Here is a 19,170-nt window from a genome sequence, read left to right as displayed (position 1 = left end):
TTTTGAACAATTGATAGAGAACATTGTCTCTTGTATCAGTTTGAGGGTAGCTTTATTGCAGGCGATAGCTTCCACAGACATTTTCTCTTGTATCAGTTTGAGGGTAGCTTTATTGCAGGGGATAGCTTCCACAGACATTTTCTCTTGTATCAGTTTGAGGGTAGCTTTATTGGAGGGGATAGCTTCCACAGACATCACTGTCTCTTGTATCAGTTTGAGGGTAGCTTTATTGCAGGGGATAGCTTCCACAGACATTTTCTGTATCAGTTTGAGAGTAGCTTTATTGCAGGGGATAGCTTCCACAGACATCATTTTCTCTTGTATCAGTTTGAGGGTAGCTTTATTGCAGGGGATAGCTTCCACAGACATCACTGTCTCTTGTATCAGTTTGAGGGTAGCTTTATTGCAGGGGATAGCTTCCACAGACATCATTTTCTCTTGTATCAGTTTGAGGGTAGCTTTATTGCAGGGGATAGCTTCCACAGACATCACTGTCTCTTGTATCAGTTTGAGGGTAGCTTTATTGCAGGGGATAGCTTCCACAGACATAATTTTCTCTTGTATCAGTTTGAGGGTAGCTTTATTGCAGGGGATAGCTTCCACAGACATCACTGTCTCTTGTATCAGTTTGAGGGTAGCTTTATTGCAGGGGATAGCTTCCACAGACATCATTGTCTCTTGTATCAGTTTGAGGGTAGCTTTATTGCAGGGGATAGCTTCCACAGACATCACTGTCTCTTGTATCAGTTTGAGGGTAGCTTTATTGCAGGGGATAGCTTCCACAGACATCACTGTCTCTTGTATCAGTTTGAGGGTAGCTTTATTGCAGGGGATAGCTTCCACAGACATCACTGTCTCTTGTATCAGTTTGAGGGTAGCTTTATTGCAGGGGATAGCTTCCACAGACATTTTCTCTTGTATCAGTTTGAGGGTAGCTTTATTGGAGGGGATAGCTTCCACAGACATCACTGTCTCTTGTATCAGTTTGAGGGTAGCTTTATTGCAGGGGATAGCTTCCACAGACATCACTGTCTCTTGTATCAGTTTGAGGGTAGCTTTATTGCAGGGGATAGCTTCCACAGACATTTTCTCTTGTATCAGTTTGAGGGTAGCTTTATTGCAGGGGATAGCTTCCACAGACATCACTGTCTCTTGTATCAGTTTGAGGGTAGCTTTATTGCAGGGGATAGCTTCCACAGACATCACTGTCTCTTGTATCAGTTTGAGGGTAGCTTTATTGCAGGGGATAGCTTCCACAGACATTTTCTCTTGTATCAGTTTGAGGGTAGCTTTATTGGAGGGGATAGCTTCCACAGACATCACTGTCTCTTGTATCAGTTTGAGGGTAGCTTTATTGCAGGGGATAGCTTCCACAGACATTTTCTGTATCAGTTTGAGAGTAGCTTTATTGCAGGGGATAGCTTCCACAGACATCATTTTCTCTTGTATCAGTTTGAGGGTAGCTTTATTGCAGGGGATAGCTTCCACAGACATCACTGTCTCTTGTATCAGTTTGAGGGTAGCTTTATTGCAGGGGATAGCTTCCACAGACATCATTTTCTCTTGTATCAGTTTGAGGGTAGCTTTATTGCAGGGGATAGCTTCCACAGACATCACTGTCTCTTGTATCAGTTTGAGGGTAGCTTTATTGCAGGGGATAGCTTCCACAGACATAATTTTCTCTTGTATCAGTTTGAGGGTAGCTTTATTGCAGGGGATAGCTTCCACAGACATCACTGTCTCTTGTATCAGTTTGAGGGTAGCTTTATTGCAGGGGATAGCTTCCACAGACATCACTGTCTCTTGTATCAGTTTGAGGGTAGCTTTATTGCAGGGGATAGCTTCCACAGACATCACTGTCTCTTGTATCAGTTTGAGGGTAGCTTTATTGCAGGGGATAGCTTCCACAGACATCACTCTCTCTTGTATCAGTTTGAGGGTAGCTTTATTGCAGGGGATAGCTTCCACAGACATCACTCTCTCTTGTATCAGTTTGAGGGTAGCTTTATTGCAGGGGATAGCTTCCATAGACATCATTTTCTCTTGTATCAGTTTGAGGGTAGCTTTATTGCAGGGGATAGCTTCCACAGACATCACTGTCTCTTGTATCAGTTTGAGGGTAGCTTTATTGCAGGGGATAGCTTCCACAGACATCACTGTCTCTTGTATCAGTTTGAGGGTAGCTTTATTGCAGGGGATAGCTTCCAAAGACATCATTTTCTCTTGTATCAGTTTGAGGGTAGCTTTATTGCAGGGGATAGCTTCCACATACATCACTGTCTCTTGTATCAGTTTGAGGGTAGCTTTATTGCAAGGGATAGCTTCCACAGACATCACTGTCTCTTGTATCAGTTTGAGGGTAGCTTTATTGCAGGGGATAGCTTCCACAGACATCACTGTCTCTTGTATCAGTTTGAGGGTAGCTTTATTGCAGGGGATAGCTTCCACAGACATCACTGTCTCTTGTATCAGTTTGAGGGTAGCTTTATTGCAGGGGATAGCTTCCACAGACATCACTGTCTCTTGTATCAGTTTGAGGGTAGCTTTATTGCAGGGGATAGCTTCCAAAGACATCATTTTCTCTTGTATCAGTTTGAGGGTAGCTTTATTGCAGGGGATAGCTTCCACATACATCACTGTCTCTTGTATCAGTTTGAGGGTAGCTTTATTGCAGGGGATAGCTTCCACAGACATCACTGTCTCTTGTATCAGTTTGAGGGTAGCTTTATTGCAGGGGATAGCTTCCACAGACATCACTCTCTCTTGTATCAGTTTGAGGGTAGCTTTATTGCAGGGGATAGCTTCCACAGACATCACTGTCTCTTGTATCAGTTTGAGGGTAGCTTTATTGCAGGGGATAGCTTCCACAGACATCACTGTCTCTTGTATCAGTTTGAGGGTAGCTTTATTGCAGGGGATAGCTTCCACAGACATCACTGTCTCTTGTATCAGTTTGAGGGTAGCTTTATTGCAGGGGATAGCTTCCACAGACATCATTGTCTCTTGTATCAGTTTGAGGGTAGCTTTATTGCAGGGGATAGCTTCCACAGACATCACTGTCTCTTGTATCAGTTTGAGGGTAGCTTTATTGCAGGGGATAGCTTCCACACACATCACTGTCTCTTGTATCAGTTTGAGGGTAGCTTTATTGCAGGGGATAGCTTCCACAGACATCACTGTCTCTTGTATCAGTTTGAGGGTAGCTTTATTGCAGGGGATAGCTTCCACAGACATCACTGTCTCTTGTATCAGTTTGAGGGTAGCTTTATTGCAGGGGATAGCTTCCACAGACATCACTGTCTCTTGTATCAGTTTGAGGGTAGGGGATCATTCGCAGCATCGCCCACTATTTATCTTAAAGGTCTTGTCACAGAAATGACCTCATTGCCTCTCCCCACTCTTACATTACCCATCATCACAGGATGTGCTCTCAGTGTGTCTGCTTTCTGTGTGCTTTCAGAGGCTCCGTCATTTAGAAATGAGGTCTGACTAGATTTTTTAAATCGACTTACAAATGCAACAAACTGCAAAAACAATCTCAAGTGAGGATTAATTAATTGTAAGCAGCCGTGCAAAAAGTAGACTACTGAAATCTTTTATAAAGTAAAAGTAGAAACACCATGAAGGAAAAATCCGCAATTAAAAGCAAACGTCATGCGTTCATAATTTCACCGAAGTACATGTATAGAAGTATACCAGTAAAATGTACATAAGTATCAGAAGGGAAAGTGCTCGTTATGATCTTATGTATGTTATGTAGGTCTAACTCCTTATAATACAGCTGGGTAGTTTAAATGCAATATACTTTATGAGCTTATTCTGCAAAGTTTACAGTAGTAACTCCAGCCTTCAGATAATGTGTGGAGTGGAGAAAATAGTGCTATATTTCGCTCAAAAAAAAGTAAAATGGAAAAACGAAGTATATTTACTCAAGTACAATTTTGAGGTCAAAATTGTACTTGAGTAAATGTACTTAGTTACTTTCCACCTCTGCCTGTAATGCGCCTATAGGCATGAGTGCACATCGGCCATACAGAAACACACACACACACACACACACACACACACACACACACACACACACACACAGTACCTTATACTAATAAATTAGAAGGTGGTGAAGAAAGAATATGCTTTGAACAGGCACTGGTCATGAACCTCTTATTAAGCGCTGACAGTGCAGTCTCTCTTGCTACAGCATTCAGTTACATTGAAAAGGTCTGAGGCTGGTGATGGTCACACATAGCAGCTAAATCAAGTCATCCATTATTTGCAGTGTCTAAGCCAATTTAGCAGCAACAAGTCATAATACAGCAGTAATAATTATGTAAAATAACAGCTTGTACTGTAGCTGTTTCAATCTATAAAGCTTTGAAGACACTAAGATTGCAATGCTCTGAAAAAATGAATAGATTTTTCAGTGTAGTTCATCAAACAGAGAATTGGAAAGGACTGGTGTTAGAAAATGTAGACATCTATTGACAATATAAAAGGCTTAAGGACACAGCGATCTCATGATGAAAAAGCATGAAGTAGGCTTTCCCTGCTGGAGTGTGTTTGTGTGCTTCAGGGGAGCAGGAGAGCTGTTGTTTACTTCCTCTGAATCTGTGTCTTCAGCTGCCAAATCAACTCAGGTAAACTTGAAGAAGGTGAGATGCAACACAGACAGCCTGTGGCGGTGAGAAAATATCGATTCAATCTGCAAGCTTCAAATCCCATATTCCCCAATTCACAAAAACACAAGTGCTTTAATTAGAGTTCCCATCCACATGATTATCTCTGTTGCTCTCTCTCTTGCGTTCTCTCTGTCTTTCTCTCTGCCTTGTATCTCTTCCGATCTCGGTTGAGATCACTGAGTCATTGGTGTGGGACGAACAGTGACAGCTTTCTTCAACCACAGACATTGTCATCGTTAGCCACGCCCCGGAAATTAAAGTGAAATGAAGAGGTAAAAGCACTCGCCTACCACTGGAAACCCGGGTTCAATTCCCGGCAGCGGTACTTCCAGCTTGGTCAGACGTTCCTACAGACACTATAGACCCATTTCACGGGGGCCATTTTGTGCCGAAAAGCCAGGGTAAACACAGGTGCACAGGCCCGCGGGAAGTAGGGGTGCTGCAGGTGCTGCAGCACCCCCTAGATTTTTTCCAAAAAAAAAAAAAAAAAAAATGTTTTTTTTTTTTTTTTACAAATGTAATTAAAAATATTTTGCAGTGCACTATGTTCCTTTCTTGTTTAAGAATGTTTCGGGAAATGAAAATGTAGCCTATTTAAATAGAATTATCAACAATAACAATCAAGGAAGTTACATGCTTGTAGGCTAGAGAAGAAGAAGAAGCGCGCATGCACGCACATGTTGTGTTGAACCAACCAACAACCAATACGAATTGTTTAATCTGGCAATAAAGAAATGTGAACTTGACATGCTATTTTTATAGCCTACTCAAAAATGCACCTCCCACTATACAGCAAAGAGAGGAGTCAATGTTTCTTGATATATGCCATTCAGATCAGAATAATTAGTCTAGTCATTAAGTTTGCTGATAATATTTCTATCATGTTAAGTCTGTGTCATGTTAACTGGTGTATTCAGAGCAAATAGGGAGATATAGAGCATTATCATCATGCTATATATCTCCCTCTTTGCTCTGAATGAGTGAGAAAATGAGAAAATACTGAATAATTACATCACAACAGTATCCTAATGTTAATTTAAAATGAGATATTCCTCTAAATGCGGGCCCCACCGAGAGTCCCTTCCTCCCAGCACCCCCTGCTTAAAATTACTTCCAGCGGCCCTGCAGGTGCAAGCAACACACTAATGAGGGTTTCCCAATTCCAATGGTGGAAGTTGGAAACCCTCATTAGTGTTTTGCTTGCACCTGTGTTTACCCTGGCTTTTCGGCACAAAATGGCCCCCGTGAAATGGGTCTATTGTCTGTGTCGGCAGGTGGGAAGGCGGTGAGGTATGATTCCTGGTCGCTGCAGTAGCGCCTCCTCTGGTCGGTCGGGGCACCTGTTCCGGGGGAGGGCAACTGGTGGAAGAGCATGATCCTCCCACGCGCTGCGTCCTGCCGGTGAACCTCCTCACTGTCAGGTGAAAAGAAGCGGCTGGCAACTGCACATGTATTGGAGGAAGTATGTGCTAGTCTGCTCTCCCCAGATCGGTAGAGGGGGTGGACCAACGACCAGGATAGCAGGGGGAATTGGCCAAGTACAATTGAGGAGAAAATGGGAGAAAGCCAAAAAAATACTTGATCAAAGAAAGAAGAAGCTTACATTAGCTTTATTATTTTTAGATGTAGGAGACCCAGGAGAGAAAGCTGTGGCGAGGTTCAGTCGGGGCATTTTGTGCTGCTTTGAACCACTCCACTGTCTCTGGACACCCTCACATTAATGCTTAATCCCCCCTTTCTTCCAAACAGGCTGGCAAACGGCCGCACCAGAGCGCTGCTAAATAGGAATGTTCGTTCTCTCTGACTGTTCCCAGTGCCGATTACTCCTGGCAAGCTTTGACCTCCAGCTGTCAACACTGAGCCAATAGTGGATGTTCAGTTTGCTCAACCTCAGGATCACTTCAGGTCACAACTCTATAAGGCTGTGTCCACTGGGAGCTGCTCTTTACAGTGCCGCCTTCCTTTTCTCATTACTTGCAATTGAATGGAAGCTCGTTCCCGACTGAGCTGAGCGCTGGCCGTGCTGCTGTAGCACTCAGAGTGCTGACCGGTCGACTGAGCTGAGCGCTGGCCGTGCTGCTGTAGCACTCAGAGTGCTGACCGGTCGACTGAGCTGAGCGCTGGCCGTGCTGCTGTATTACTCAGAGTGCTGACCGGTGAACTGAGCTGAGCGCTGGCTGTGCTGTAGCACTCACAGTGCTGACCGGTCGCAGTTAAAATATTGCAACTTTGAGCAAAAAGCTCCTACTCTGCTTGCTGCTACTTAAGTGCTGCTAGCTACAACATAATAGGGTGCCCAGTGGACACAGGGGCTATAAGCATCAGCAGGATGATGATGATTTCACGGAACACTGGAACCACTTTACTTCAAACACTTTACCAGTTTGAACATTCAATTTGCAGCAACCAGTAGCACCTACCCCATGTATATAATCTCCCCTCCATGTACGTACGTGCACACACACCACACACGCATGCGCGCACGCACACACACACACACACACACACACACACACACACACACACACACACACACACACACACACACACACACAAATAATAGATAAATGAGTAAATTCAGATTTTTGTTTTGCACACCTCACTATGGAAACAGCATGGTAGCATTGGGACTGCTCGCCCAAAATGGTAGCTCGTTAGTGCAGTGGCCAATTAAATTAAATCACGCTCAAGACTTGAATTAGATGGGCGTAGACAATCGAATTGTAATGATCCCCATCAACACATTAGTTCAGAAATCTCAGTTTCATGTGATACTGCTCATAACCATAGCAAAATTGATGTACTAGCTATCTGATTGTGATATTGCTGCTGCTAGCAGCTCTGTCATAATTTCCCCCCGAGGATCAATAAAGTTATTCTGATAGCTCGTCTGGCAAAGGAGAGAATCGCCAAACTGAGCACCCTGCTGCATTTGAATGAACTGTACAAATGTACTTTTACTTACATAGGCTACTCTCGACTAGTAAATGTACTTGTACTTGAGTTAATTTTCACTAAAGTAACAATAATTTATACTTGAGTAGGATTCATCAGTATACTTTTTCCACCTCTGTCGGAGAGTGAGTGCTGAGTTTTGAAACTGTAGAACAGAACAGTGAGATTAGATCCCAGGCTCGAGCTCAAACAGAATAAAAATGCATACACTATGGTTCCTTGGTCTGCATGAAATGAGCTTTGCTGTCAGATGCTGACAGTGGCATTTTGTCTAATGATCACAGTAATAAGTTTTGGAAAAACAGATAGGAGGCTGAAAAAAAAAATCTAGACTCGAGGAAAAATAGATCCAGTAAAAGCAGGTATTCCATTTGGTTATTCATTAGGAAAAGTTTAATAACCTCATCAGGGAAATTATCTCGCGTAAACTCTTGTTGATTGGTAAACAGGCAGAACATAGATATGTGCTTCCTTCCCTTCCCTTCCCCCCCTTCCTCCTTCACCCCACATATTGAATAGACCAGTAGAAGAATGTTTTTTGCATTGGACATCTTTTTATTAACCTTGTGAGGCAGCTGGATTCGCACGAGATCACGATCACACGACAAATCCAACTTGCCACGCCCCAATCTATTGGTTTAAATCTGAACCACCACTTGGACCAATCAGCATCCAGACGCAGCTAGGGGCGGGACTTGGTGTGACGCCAGCGAGAAGTGAGCCTGTGATAGATGGGGATAGACAGATGGTTCCTCCAATCACCTGCCAGGTATTTTTTGAAGTGCCAGCCCCGTTTAAACGGTTTATTGAGCGAGTTCCCAGGTGGTTACCGTGAAACAAACCATCTGGCAGTGTCAGGTTACTATTTTTTTTTTTTTTTGTATTTCAAACTTGTTTCCACCAATGTCCATTGACTGCATAGAAAAACATTCTAGGGCTGAAATTGATTCGTTTTGGGGGAGATTTGGTGGATTCGCGCTAATAATGGAGCTCCTCCACTGAGGGTTGCGTGTGAGTGAGGAGCTATGGATTAGCATTCATCTCTGTGTTGGAAACTATCCAGCAGACTCCCGAGGAATTCATTGACCTTCATTTTGAAAGTACCGCTGTCAAAGTTTTGTTGAATGTGTGCCTTTGTTTAATACAGTGTTCTGGATAGGGGTTTCACACTCACTGTACATGTAGCGATGCATGGGGCAGCATGGTGGTACTGAGGAGAGACAAATCAATCTCAACGTTATTTGTATAGCACATGTCATGCAAGAAAATACAGCTAAAGGTAATATAGGCCGCAATAAAGCTAAAGAAGCTACAGTTAAAGTGATTCACAATGCAATGGAGTAAAACAACCAGAAAATAGAGGTCATAAATAAATGTAAAAATAGACACTATCCACCTTATTTCTAGCTGCCATGATGCCTATGGGTGCTTCTTCCGGTGTAATCCTCCCAGCCTTGTTGCTGACAGCTTGACATCCATCTGGGCGAACGGAGCAAATCACTAATCAGGTCCAGCTTGGCAAAAATCTCGTCGATAAATATCCCTTTAAGAGCGCAATGCATCATGTGTAATTGCCTACTGTGGCTAATGTTAGCGGCTAGCTAGCTATGTTACATGGCAGTAAAACGCCACTGAATGACCAAATTGATATAACTTTTAACCATTTCGAGTAACACTGTTTCCATGCGGATCACCAGCATTAGTTTGTTGTTTATAACCATAACGTGGCTATATTTCTCTATCTATCTAACTCTGATACACTGAAAATACTGGGAGGCGGGCCATAGCGTCTCTGTCGATGATTTGATTTGACAGTTCTGGGCACTGGCGTTGGCGTTGGCCAATCCTGGCGTGTTCCACCCCCAAATCGATTGTGTTCTTGCGCAAAGCGAGTGGCTTCCAGGACGAACAGCCTCTCTGAGGCGCACGCCAGTAACGTTATTTTAGAGCAGCGCAGTAAATACAATATTCCTGGAACGCGAGTTTAACGCGTCCTCTGCATTCTACATCAAATAAAGACATTACTGTTTGTTTTATTTAGTATGTTACATACTTATTGGCCAGGTTATGTTAGTTTATGGACTAGGAATTCAGCCAGGGTACAGGGGAGTATAGGCGGCCGCCGGACATCTTGCCTGCAGAGCTTTCAAATCAAGTACAATACCGTTTTAGGAAATGGCAAGCTGCAACAATCAAGTCATGTTAAACCGGACCTTGTATCCATAATTATTTTTACAGCGGGGCATTCAAAAATAAGGTGGCTATAATAGTGTAATAAAAAAAACAATACAGAAAAGGCTTATGGGACTCCTAGGGAGACATGAAAAAATGAGAGTCCCTGTGGCTCAGTCAAGTATCACATCACACGCAGTATTGTAGTACTCAAGTCCACGACTTCAATCCGAGTCCTGGACTCATTTTCAGAACTTGTGACTTGACTTGGACTTGAGCACTTATGACTTGGAATTGAACTCGAGCATTCATGCGTTCGGACTCGGGAGTTGGAGACGAGGACTCAGATTTGTTAATTATAAATAAATAATAAAAAATTAAGACTGTGACATCCAATTTCGTGCAAGGGCATGCATGTGTATTCCACCTACACGTAGATGCACGGCACACCCGTGTTTAGTAACTCCGGACTCGAACACTGGGAACTCAAGACTCGACTCGGACTCAACACATAGTGACTAAACTACAATGCTAATCACACATCTTCGAGGGAAAGGGGTATGAACAAGCATTGGTAACAGTGTTTTCTCCCTGTGTGTGTGTGTGTGTGTGTGTGTGTGTGTGTGTGTGTGTGTTTGACTGGCTCAGCAGAATCCCTGTTCGTTGGCCTGGGGCTGGGGGCGGTGGTGGGCCTGGGCCTGGGGGCTCTGCTGCTGCTGCTGGTGCTGGTGGACGTCAGCTGCTTCTTCCTGCGGCAGTGCGGTCTGCTGATGTGCCTCACCCGCACGCTGTGCAGCAAGAAGACCTCCACCAGCGGCAAAGGCAAGGAGATCGAGGAGGGCAAGGCCGCCTACCTGTGAGTCTCGCTTTGATTGATTGATTTATACAGGAACTTTGACACCTGCCTCATAGTGGCGACAGTGGCCATGCATCCGTGTATAGTTAAGTGATCACTGATATATAGAGTGTCAGTAACATGGGTCTCCCACTCACTCTCCTTTGTGGTAAAAAGAAGAGACATTTTTCGGGTATCCCATTTCATCCAATCAGGAGAGACAACTCCACAAAGAGGATTGAGTCAACACGGTTCTCATTCCCAACTAGTCAAATACTGATGCTTTGGGTTGGTGTTCTGGACCAGATCACCAACCCAATGTGTCAGTATTTGACTACTTGGGATCAGGAATGAGAACCGTGTTGACTCAATCCTTCATCCATATCGCTTACAGCACCTTTAATCAAATGTCACTGAATTTGCATTGCCTTTGCCTGTATTTGTTTATTTGTTTATTTGTTTATTTGTTTATTTGTTTATTTAAAAGGATCCCCATTAGCTGCCAAGACAACCACTAGTCTTCCTGGGGTCCAGACACATTACACATTACATACAAAACAGAGTCAAAAGCAGTAGTAAAATACAAAAGTAAAAAAATAAGAAATAGTAAAATGCAATGAGCACAAAGGATACTTACAACAAACAGAGTAAAAACAGTACAAAGGAGGAGATATTACCAGGTAAGCTATTCCAAGATGATATAGCCCTGTATATAACAGTTTTCTTCATATAGTTAGTACTTGGTCTAGGCAAGGTCAACTGACCCCCACTTGCCCCTCTGGTTGAATATGAGTGAATAGTTGAACTATGAATTATATTGTTGAACAGAAATGCGCCCAAGCTGCGTATGCAAGCTGCAGGGCCCGCTCAGCGAGCTGCAAGGTGGGCGAGCCCGCATAGCGGCCGAGCTAGTGAGTCTGTAAATAAATGTTTACATCTTAAGCTGCTGATTATCCTTTAAAAGGTGTCACAGTCTGTGTTCGGTCTGTGTTCAGTTTTTGCTATCAGTCATTTTCTAGTAGGTATCACTTCTGAAATGGTGGATATGTTGGAATGTATTGAAATGAACCCATTTGTATTTTACAAGTTTAGTCTGAGCAGAAAGCTGTTACATTGGTGACAGCAACATTCTGTCTTTGATAATGTTCTAAATCCCAAATCATCGCTTAATACCTTCATATTATGTAGTGTGTCTACCATTGAAATATGTTGTTTTTTTATGCGGTGTGTGTGTGTGTGTGTGTGTGTGTGTGTGTGTGTGTGTGTGTGTGTGTGTGCGCACATGCTTGCACGCATGCTTCTGCACTTACCATTGATTTTAAGATATACTCCCAGCACCATTTTAATGCAGGACAGTTGCCAAACCAAGGTTTTGTAAGATGGCACCCATATAGAGTCTGATTCATTGGCCTCAGCAGTGCCATTTTGGGGTGCAAAGTGAGTGTCAGGGTGCCAGCCCAGTGTGTACTGAAGAGAGGGAAGCAGAGACACCAGCCCAGTGTGTAGTGAAGAGAGGGAAGCAGAGACACCAGCCCAGTGTGTAGTGAAGAGAGGCAAGCAGAGACACCAGCCCAGTGTGTAGTGAAGAGAGGGAAGCAGAGACACCAGCCCAGTGTGTAGTGAAGAGAGGGAAGCAGAGACACCAGCCCAGTGTGTAGTGAAGAGAGGGAAGCAGAGACACCAGCCCAGTGTGTAGTGAAGAGAGGCAAGCAGAGACACCAGCCCAGTGTGTAGTGAAGAGAGGGAAGCAGAGACACCAGCCCAGTGTGTAGTGAAGAGAGGGAAGCAGAGACACCAGCCCAGTGTGTAGTGAAGAGAGGGAAGCAGAGACACCAGCCCAGTGTGTAGTGAAGAGAGGCAAGCAGAGACACCAGCCCAGTGTGTAGTGAAGAGAGGGAAGCAGAGACACCAGCCCAGTGTGTAGTGAAGAGAGGCAAGCAGAGACACCAGCCCAGTGTGTAGTGAAGAGAGGGAAGCAGAGACACCAGCCCAGTGTGTAGTGAAGAGAGGGAAGCAGAGACACCAGCCCAGTGTGTAGTGAAGAGAGGGAAGCAGAGACACCAGCCCAGTGTGTAGTGAAGAGAGGGAAGCAGAGACACCAGCCCAGTGTGTAGTGAAGAGAGGGAAGCAGAGACACCAGCCCAGTGTGTAGTGAAGAGAGGGAAGCAGAGACACCAGTCCAGTGTGTAGTGAAGAGAGGGAAGCAGAGACACCAGCCCAGTGTGTAGTGAAGAGAGGGAAGCAGAGACACCAGTCCAGTGTGTAGTGAAGAGAGGGAAGCAGAGACACCAGTCCAGTGTGTAGTGAAGAGAGGGAAGCAGAGACACCAGCCCAGTGTGTAGTGAAGAGAGGGAAGCAGAGACAGAGGGGAGGGAGCTGACTTGTGCTGAGTCACTAAGCCCATATCTGTGCTGGCTGGCTGAGCGACTGTCTGCCCAGACAGCAGGCGGTCTGCCTCAGCGTTATGCCACAGCCTGCACATCAGCACCAACACTTTGCTTTGTGATCCTTCACAGACTGTGTGTGCGATATTTTTCACAATATCAAAGATTTAAGTTAAATGGTAAGTTTGACTACACACCGGTTGACTCTCGGTCACGTCCACTCCATTTTGATTGGGTAAAGTGCAGCATGCGAGCCTGCCCTCTACGAGCTCTGTTATTTGGCTTTTCACCGAGCGTGCCGGCAGATTTTCGATGCAAGTTGAAAGTCTGTCTCCAGAGATAACTCAAAACCAAACCTTGTTGACTGAATAATGGAGATAATGACTGGCTAATGACCCCATTCATTTGAAAATAAAATCATTGATATGCCACACCCCAGTTCACTCCCATGTTGGGTGAAAGTATGATGAGAAAAGACAGGAAAAAGACGTAGTGAGTTAGCCTACTCAATTATTTATTTCATTCTCATTTTGCTTTGATTTAATGACATGCTTGTTGTTTCCCCCTAACCCCCTCGACAATATCGACTATCGCGATATTTGGGGGGGAGTGCATCACAATATTCAATTTTGGATATTGCCCAAGCCTACAGTATTAGACTAGATCATTTAGTGCTGTCACATCAAATACAAAGTCACATATTGTAGACTTACAGACACAGACATACAGTGCGTTACCTAAAGTGCAGGGGAGTAATGCAAAATGCTGCCGAAATTCAAATGAACTGTGCCTACTGAGGTTGAAAGAGTTCGATATTGCAGGTGCCAACGGGTAATACACTGAAAGGAGCAGTAAACATTGGGCAACATTATTTATCAATAACAATATTGATGTACACAGGGTGATATATAGCATGGGCTGAACTCTAAATGAATAGGGTGAGAAGTAGTGTCAGAAAATCAGCGACTGTGTATTCATTTTGTGTGTGTGTGTGTGTGTGTGTGTGTGTGTGTGTGTGTGTGTGTGTGTGTGTGTGTGTCTGTGTCTGTGTGTGTAAGGGTTGTGGGGGTGTGTCTTGAGGGGACAGGTGTTGTGGCTCTAACCCATTGGTATCGTCTTCTAAAAGGAATTCATGTTCTGGGGCGATAGGGTCAGACCATAGACAATCCTCCTCGTTTTGAGGTGCAGTCAGCTGCCTACGGCCCTCCCAGCAGCTGAGTTGTAACTCAGAGGCAGGGTCGTACCAAAGGATGAGGGAGGCTGTGAAGATGCTGTTCGATTATGAATCAATTGTGCCGAGATCAGTTGTGACATGTCGAGTTTCCTTCGCCGCCTCAGTCCAACTTGAAAAGAATCGGTTGCGTTTGCTGCGACGCTGACTACAGGGAGGGAAGCAGGCAGGTCAAAAGTCACTCCTCATTTCCTCTCTTTTGAGTGTTAAACTCACAATTGTAGATGGAGAACCATGATGTCAGAGGGTCCACATGGGTCCACTTCCTTGCGGCAGGTGGCCAAGAGTGTCATAAGCTGACTTCAGTCAGCTTGCTCAGCATGAGGTAGCCAGCCAGGCTGGAGCCTAACAAACCAATCATCCAGGTGTACATTTGTACATCTGTGCAGCCCGGCCCTGCACAACTTCCCAGCAAGCATTTGAGGAACAGCAACATGCAGGAGGTGACAAGCTCAACACAACCCAAATTCAGCACAAAATGTTCAGAAAATGATATTATGGCACCACAAAAACTGTATATGAAAATAGCTTTGGAAACGTTGCTTGGCACTGTTGAACCGTTTGGCCGGTGTTCTGCATGGGACGTTAAAGTTGTATTGTCCAACGTTGAAAGGCATAATGACGTGACGTCGGCGTGCAGATACTCGCAAATATCAGACAGGTTATACATTATTGGCGGTGGCTCCAATGCGTCTTCGAACGGTTTGGGAGAGTTAAGAGTTGATCTGTAGCTACACAGTTCACATTAGCAGATATTTGCTATCTCCCCCGATTCTCGGGACAGGCAAATCGGGGATAAATCAGCGAAAAACTCTTGTAATCTGAGCCCGCCATTAGGGTAAACATTCAAGCGTCTACATTTACCAATACCAGTGTGACTTCTGGTGAGGACACAGGACTCTTCTTCACAGAAGGAAACTTAGTACAAGAGGTAGTGCAGTATTGTGCTTATTGTCACCGGTGTGCTACAGTCGTGGGAAGCTGTGCTGACAAAAAATAATACTATTAAACATTGAGATACAAGCTTTTGCTTTTAATTTAATAATTTTATTCTGGGCAACAGCCAACAGTCATGAAGGGAAAAGTTTGTATAATTGTGCTCACACTCACATATGTTAAGAAACAAATGCTGCATAAGTCGGAATGAACTGTGAAGCAAAGCCAACATCTTTTGACTGGTATCTGAACAGGCTCCACCCACTTAAGCATCAGAGTGTAGGAGTGGATCATTTAAATGTGATGAAAAAAAGCTACTGTAACAGAAAAAGGATTTCAAAGAGCACGAAGGGTCGTGTTTATTTATGTATTAATTCAATAGAGAAAGCTCACCTCTTTCACAACCTTGACAATTAAAAGTGGAAGAAATATGTTAGCGCCCCCCCACCCACCCACCTCGGTCCCATTATACCAAGCTATTCTTTGGATAATTACTTATTCATTGATTTCTGTAATCAGTTTTTCCTGCATTTTAGCACACTAACCAGGGCCGAAATTTGCATGAACAAAATTTAATATGGAACGGTCGTTTACATATTTGATGTGATTTAGCTTGACATTAACAATATTGAAAGAGACGTATATATTGTGCAGATAGGTGTTTGATGTGTAGTTCCTTTTATATATTATAATGAGTGGAAATGTGTTTTCCTTCACGTCAGGATAAGGACAGTTTGCATATATACATTACACAGGTTTTGCTAAATTATTTACCAAGAAAGTAAATTAATGGCATATTAAATTAATTAATATTGGTGGATTGTAAACACATTTGTCAGTCAACCATGATTGAATGCTCTACTTTAATTACGATTTTTTATTTTTTTGCACAGCAATGTATTATTTAGCAAGCATAGAGACGTTTTTCCTCTTTGCTAAATAAAAAAATAAATTGGCACATCATTATAGAGATATAGAGGCTTGATTGTGCAAACCTCTTATGACTTAATATTGTTCGTGATATTGTCATGTTGCGAGCACTTTAATGTGAAATTCTGGACAGGTAGGTTCAGAAGTGTGACATTCAATTAAGTGTGATTCACTCTTAACATGATCTGCAGAGCAAACCAAATGCTGATTGTCTCAAGAAGGCTAAAAGGCTTTGGCCTGAGCTCACCTGGCCTTGTAACGGAGTGTAAAACATACACCTGTCTGGCCCTAGAGTACACTTTAACTACAGTGCTGTTCTTCTCACACAATGAGGTGATGTGAACATAATGCAGATATCCAGAGTAAAGCCTGCTGAATCATGCATGGTCCCAACTGGTCCTGCTATGCCTTAACCCTACGCAGTCCAAAGAGAGGAGACATATCTTCACAAGTCCTACCTGGAGTTCAAGGCAGGCAAACACGTCGATTTCCTATTACAGGCAGGGGCGGAGCCAAAGGGGTGGCCGGGGTTTTCTTCTATGTCATTCGCTGTATAACTCCAACTGACACATTTAAATCACCTGACATGTAAGTTTGGCTTGTTCTAAGTATCCAAGGTGCCCTTTTAGACGGATAGACTGTTTTTGAGCTAAATAATCTTTGGGCAATACAGAAAGTCCAATGAGTCCATGCAGTAATAGAAACTTCGTCCTGCATGCAATGCTAATACTAACTTATTTGCTGAATCTTGTGTGCACGCAAATTATTAAAAACAATCAAACTATCGTGCGTGGCTCACCTGGTAGCACGCGTACCAAGGAGGCTCAGTCCTTCGCTCGGCCGGCGTGGGTTCGAATCCGACCCGAGGTCCTTTGCCGCATGTCATCCTCTCTCTCCCCACCTTTCCTGTCTGCCTCCTCTAACTGTCCTGTCTAATAAAGGCTAAATGCCCCCAAAAAAGAATCTTAACACTTTGAGTGCCACGGCCCTTGGGCAAAAGGTGCTGTACTGTGCCACATAGGCTGCAATGCATTTTAAAACAGTCATATAATTTCTTTAATAATTACTATGTAAACACTGAACACGCACAAATAACGATGAGACTCTCTTCTATCACCTGCAAAAAAAAGTTTATTGATCCCATTTTCCGTTCTTTAGTTATGAGCCGGAGAAGATAGCTTGATTTGACCAAAAACAGCAATTTTTTTCTAGAAACCTGAGATATTCAGCCTTTTGTGAAAGGAAGCATTCCAAGCACATCATTGACTCATTGCTAATATTTTCTGATGTAATGACACCTCAAAAATAATTTCCTTCAATAAAAGAGTGAAAACAAAGGAATTTTGTTTGGTCAAATAATATTTTTTAGCTGCAACCAGCAGCGCTGGCCCCTGCGTGCGCAGACCCTACACCTTCATGCTGGTCTTGATTTACTGCTGGTGGGCATCAGATAGCCTATTCTAGCTTGTTTGCTCTCTGTGCATCGAGCCTGCTGCAGCTGCCTGGGTCTGTTGTATGCTGTAGTGTCCTGCGTGCCCCACCTCCCCCCCTCCTCCTCCCCCCCCCGTTGTGGGAGGAGTGTCCCTCTGCTCGGCTCTGCTGTGAGTGCGTTTGCTCTGCGTGTGCTCAGCACTGAAAAGTCCGCTACATCCAGCTTTTTTACAGCCGCGTGTATTTGTCACCAGCTCCCATGCTTCCAGTTGAGAATAATAACAACTCCACGGCTGATCATGCGAATGGGCTGTTGCAGCGGACACGGAGGTGCTCAATTGTGACAGCAGATTGGCTGCTGCAGGGGCACAGCTAACGTTATGCTTCAATGAAGCAGCTGCATACGGACGGATGCGATGCGATTTCCTTTTCCCCAACGACTTCTTCTGTGTGTTTTACTCCACTTTCTCTCATCTGGAGTGGGCTGTCGCCACCTAAGGGTTCTGTAAAATAGGTTAGACACATTCAATAGCTCTCATATTGTAAGAGGCGATGTAAGAAGCTTAGATCGACACCCCCCCGTCAAAAAAACAATTTTGAGTTATTGACGCCATTTGGCGTCGCTGGCAGCCTACGGTAAATTTCTAATGACGCCATATGGCGTCGCTGGCACTCAATGTGTTAAAAAACAACAACAATCAAACTACGTATACTGCAAAAGTCCTAGAATCGCCACTGATTCCAGGTCACGGAATAGAGTCCTTGATCGCCATAACAGCCAGTGTGAATCAACAGCTACAGTATGTGTCAGCCAAGTGTCAACTAAATGTAAAGATGTACAGTAGATAAAAGCTTAAACAAGCGCCCCAGGGATACAGTTTAGACCACCTAATCTACTCTATCTGTGAAAACCAGCCTTTCTAATAATCAGCCTTTATGGACCTGCCACCAATGGCCTTGGCTCGCTTAATTAACATCGACAGAAGGGAGAACAAGTCCCCCCTGCTGTGCTTTAGAGTCACATGCACACACAGGCCCTATCCCAGTATCCCAGGCCCGCTCCCAGGCAGCAGCTCGCTCTGAGAAGAACTCAGAGAGGCTTGTCAACACTCAAGCCGTTAGCCGTTTTCACACATGCGTACAGGAACATTGCCTGTAAATCAATATCGGCCATTTCCCGGAATTTCCCTTCACACCTGAGGGCTCACATGTGTGAATATAGCAGTCAAATTACCTGTATTTGAGGGGGGTCGGGGGGGGGGGGGGGGGGGGGGGGCACTGCAGAGCGGGTGGGGAGTGACGTGTGCACTTGGATGGGGACTCTCCGATGGTGAAATAAGTTCGCTTGTCACACAATAAATCACACTCGTTTGACTTAAGAGGGCATGTATGTTGTATCCTTCACATTCGCTAACCAATCTTTGAACTGAAATATTTGAAGAAGTTGGGATCCGTGTCTGAGAGAAATAGCCTGGCTCGTTCGATGTTTATCTGTTCACCGAAGCACTTTTTACAGACTGACTTCGTTTGATGTTGCCTTCGCTGTCAGCAACGTAAGTAAGCAAAATACTTCCACATTTCGCTTCGTGCATTTGCTTTCTCAACAAGCGTTGGGCGGCT

General features: G+C 44.1%; 1 protein-coding gene across 1 annotated transcript in view; it reads left to right on the top strand.

Moving 5' to 3' along the window:
- Positions 1–19,170, top strand: part of ncam2 (neural cell adhesion molecule 2) — a gene marked incomplete at both ends in the record, with an annotated part of 533,990 nt that overhangs the window by 503,006 nt on the left and 11,814 nt on the right. Inside the window, one exon of the mRNA XM_083633844.1 lies at positions 10,452–10,659. Coding sequence (XP_083489970.1) covers positions 10,452–10,659 — 208 coding nt within the window. The remainder of the gene's footprint in view (positions 1–10,451; positions 10,660–19,170) is intronic.

This window comes from Poromitra crassiceps, assembly GCF_964638095.1.
Source record: "Poromitra crassiceps genome assembly, chromosome: 3".
Classification (NCBI taxonomy): Eukaryota; Metazoa; Chordata; class Actinopteri; order Beryciformes; family Melamphaidae; genus Poromitra; species Poromitra crassiceps.
Note: the sequence above shows the minus strand (reverse complement) of the source record. Positions and strands in the feature narration are given on the sequence as shown.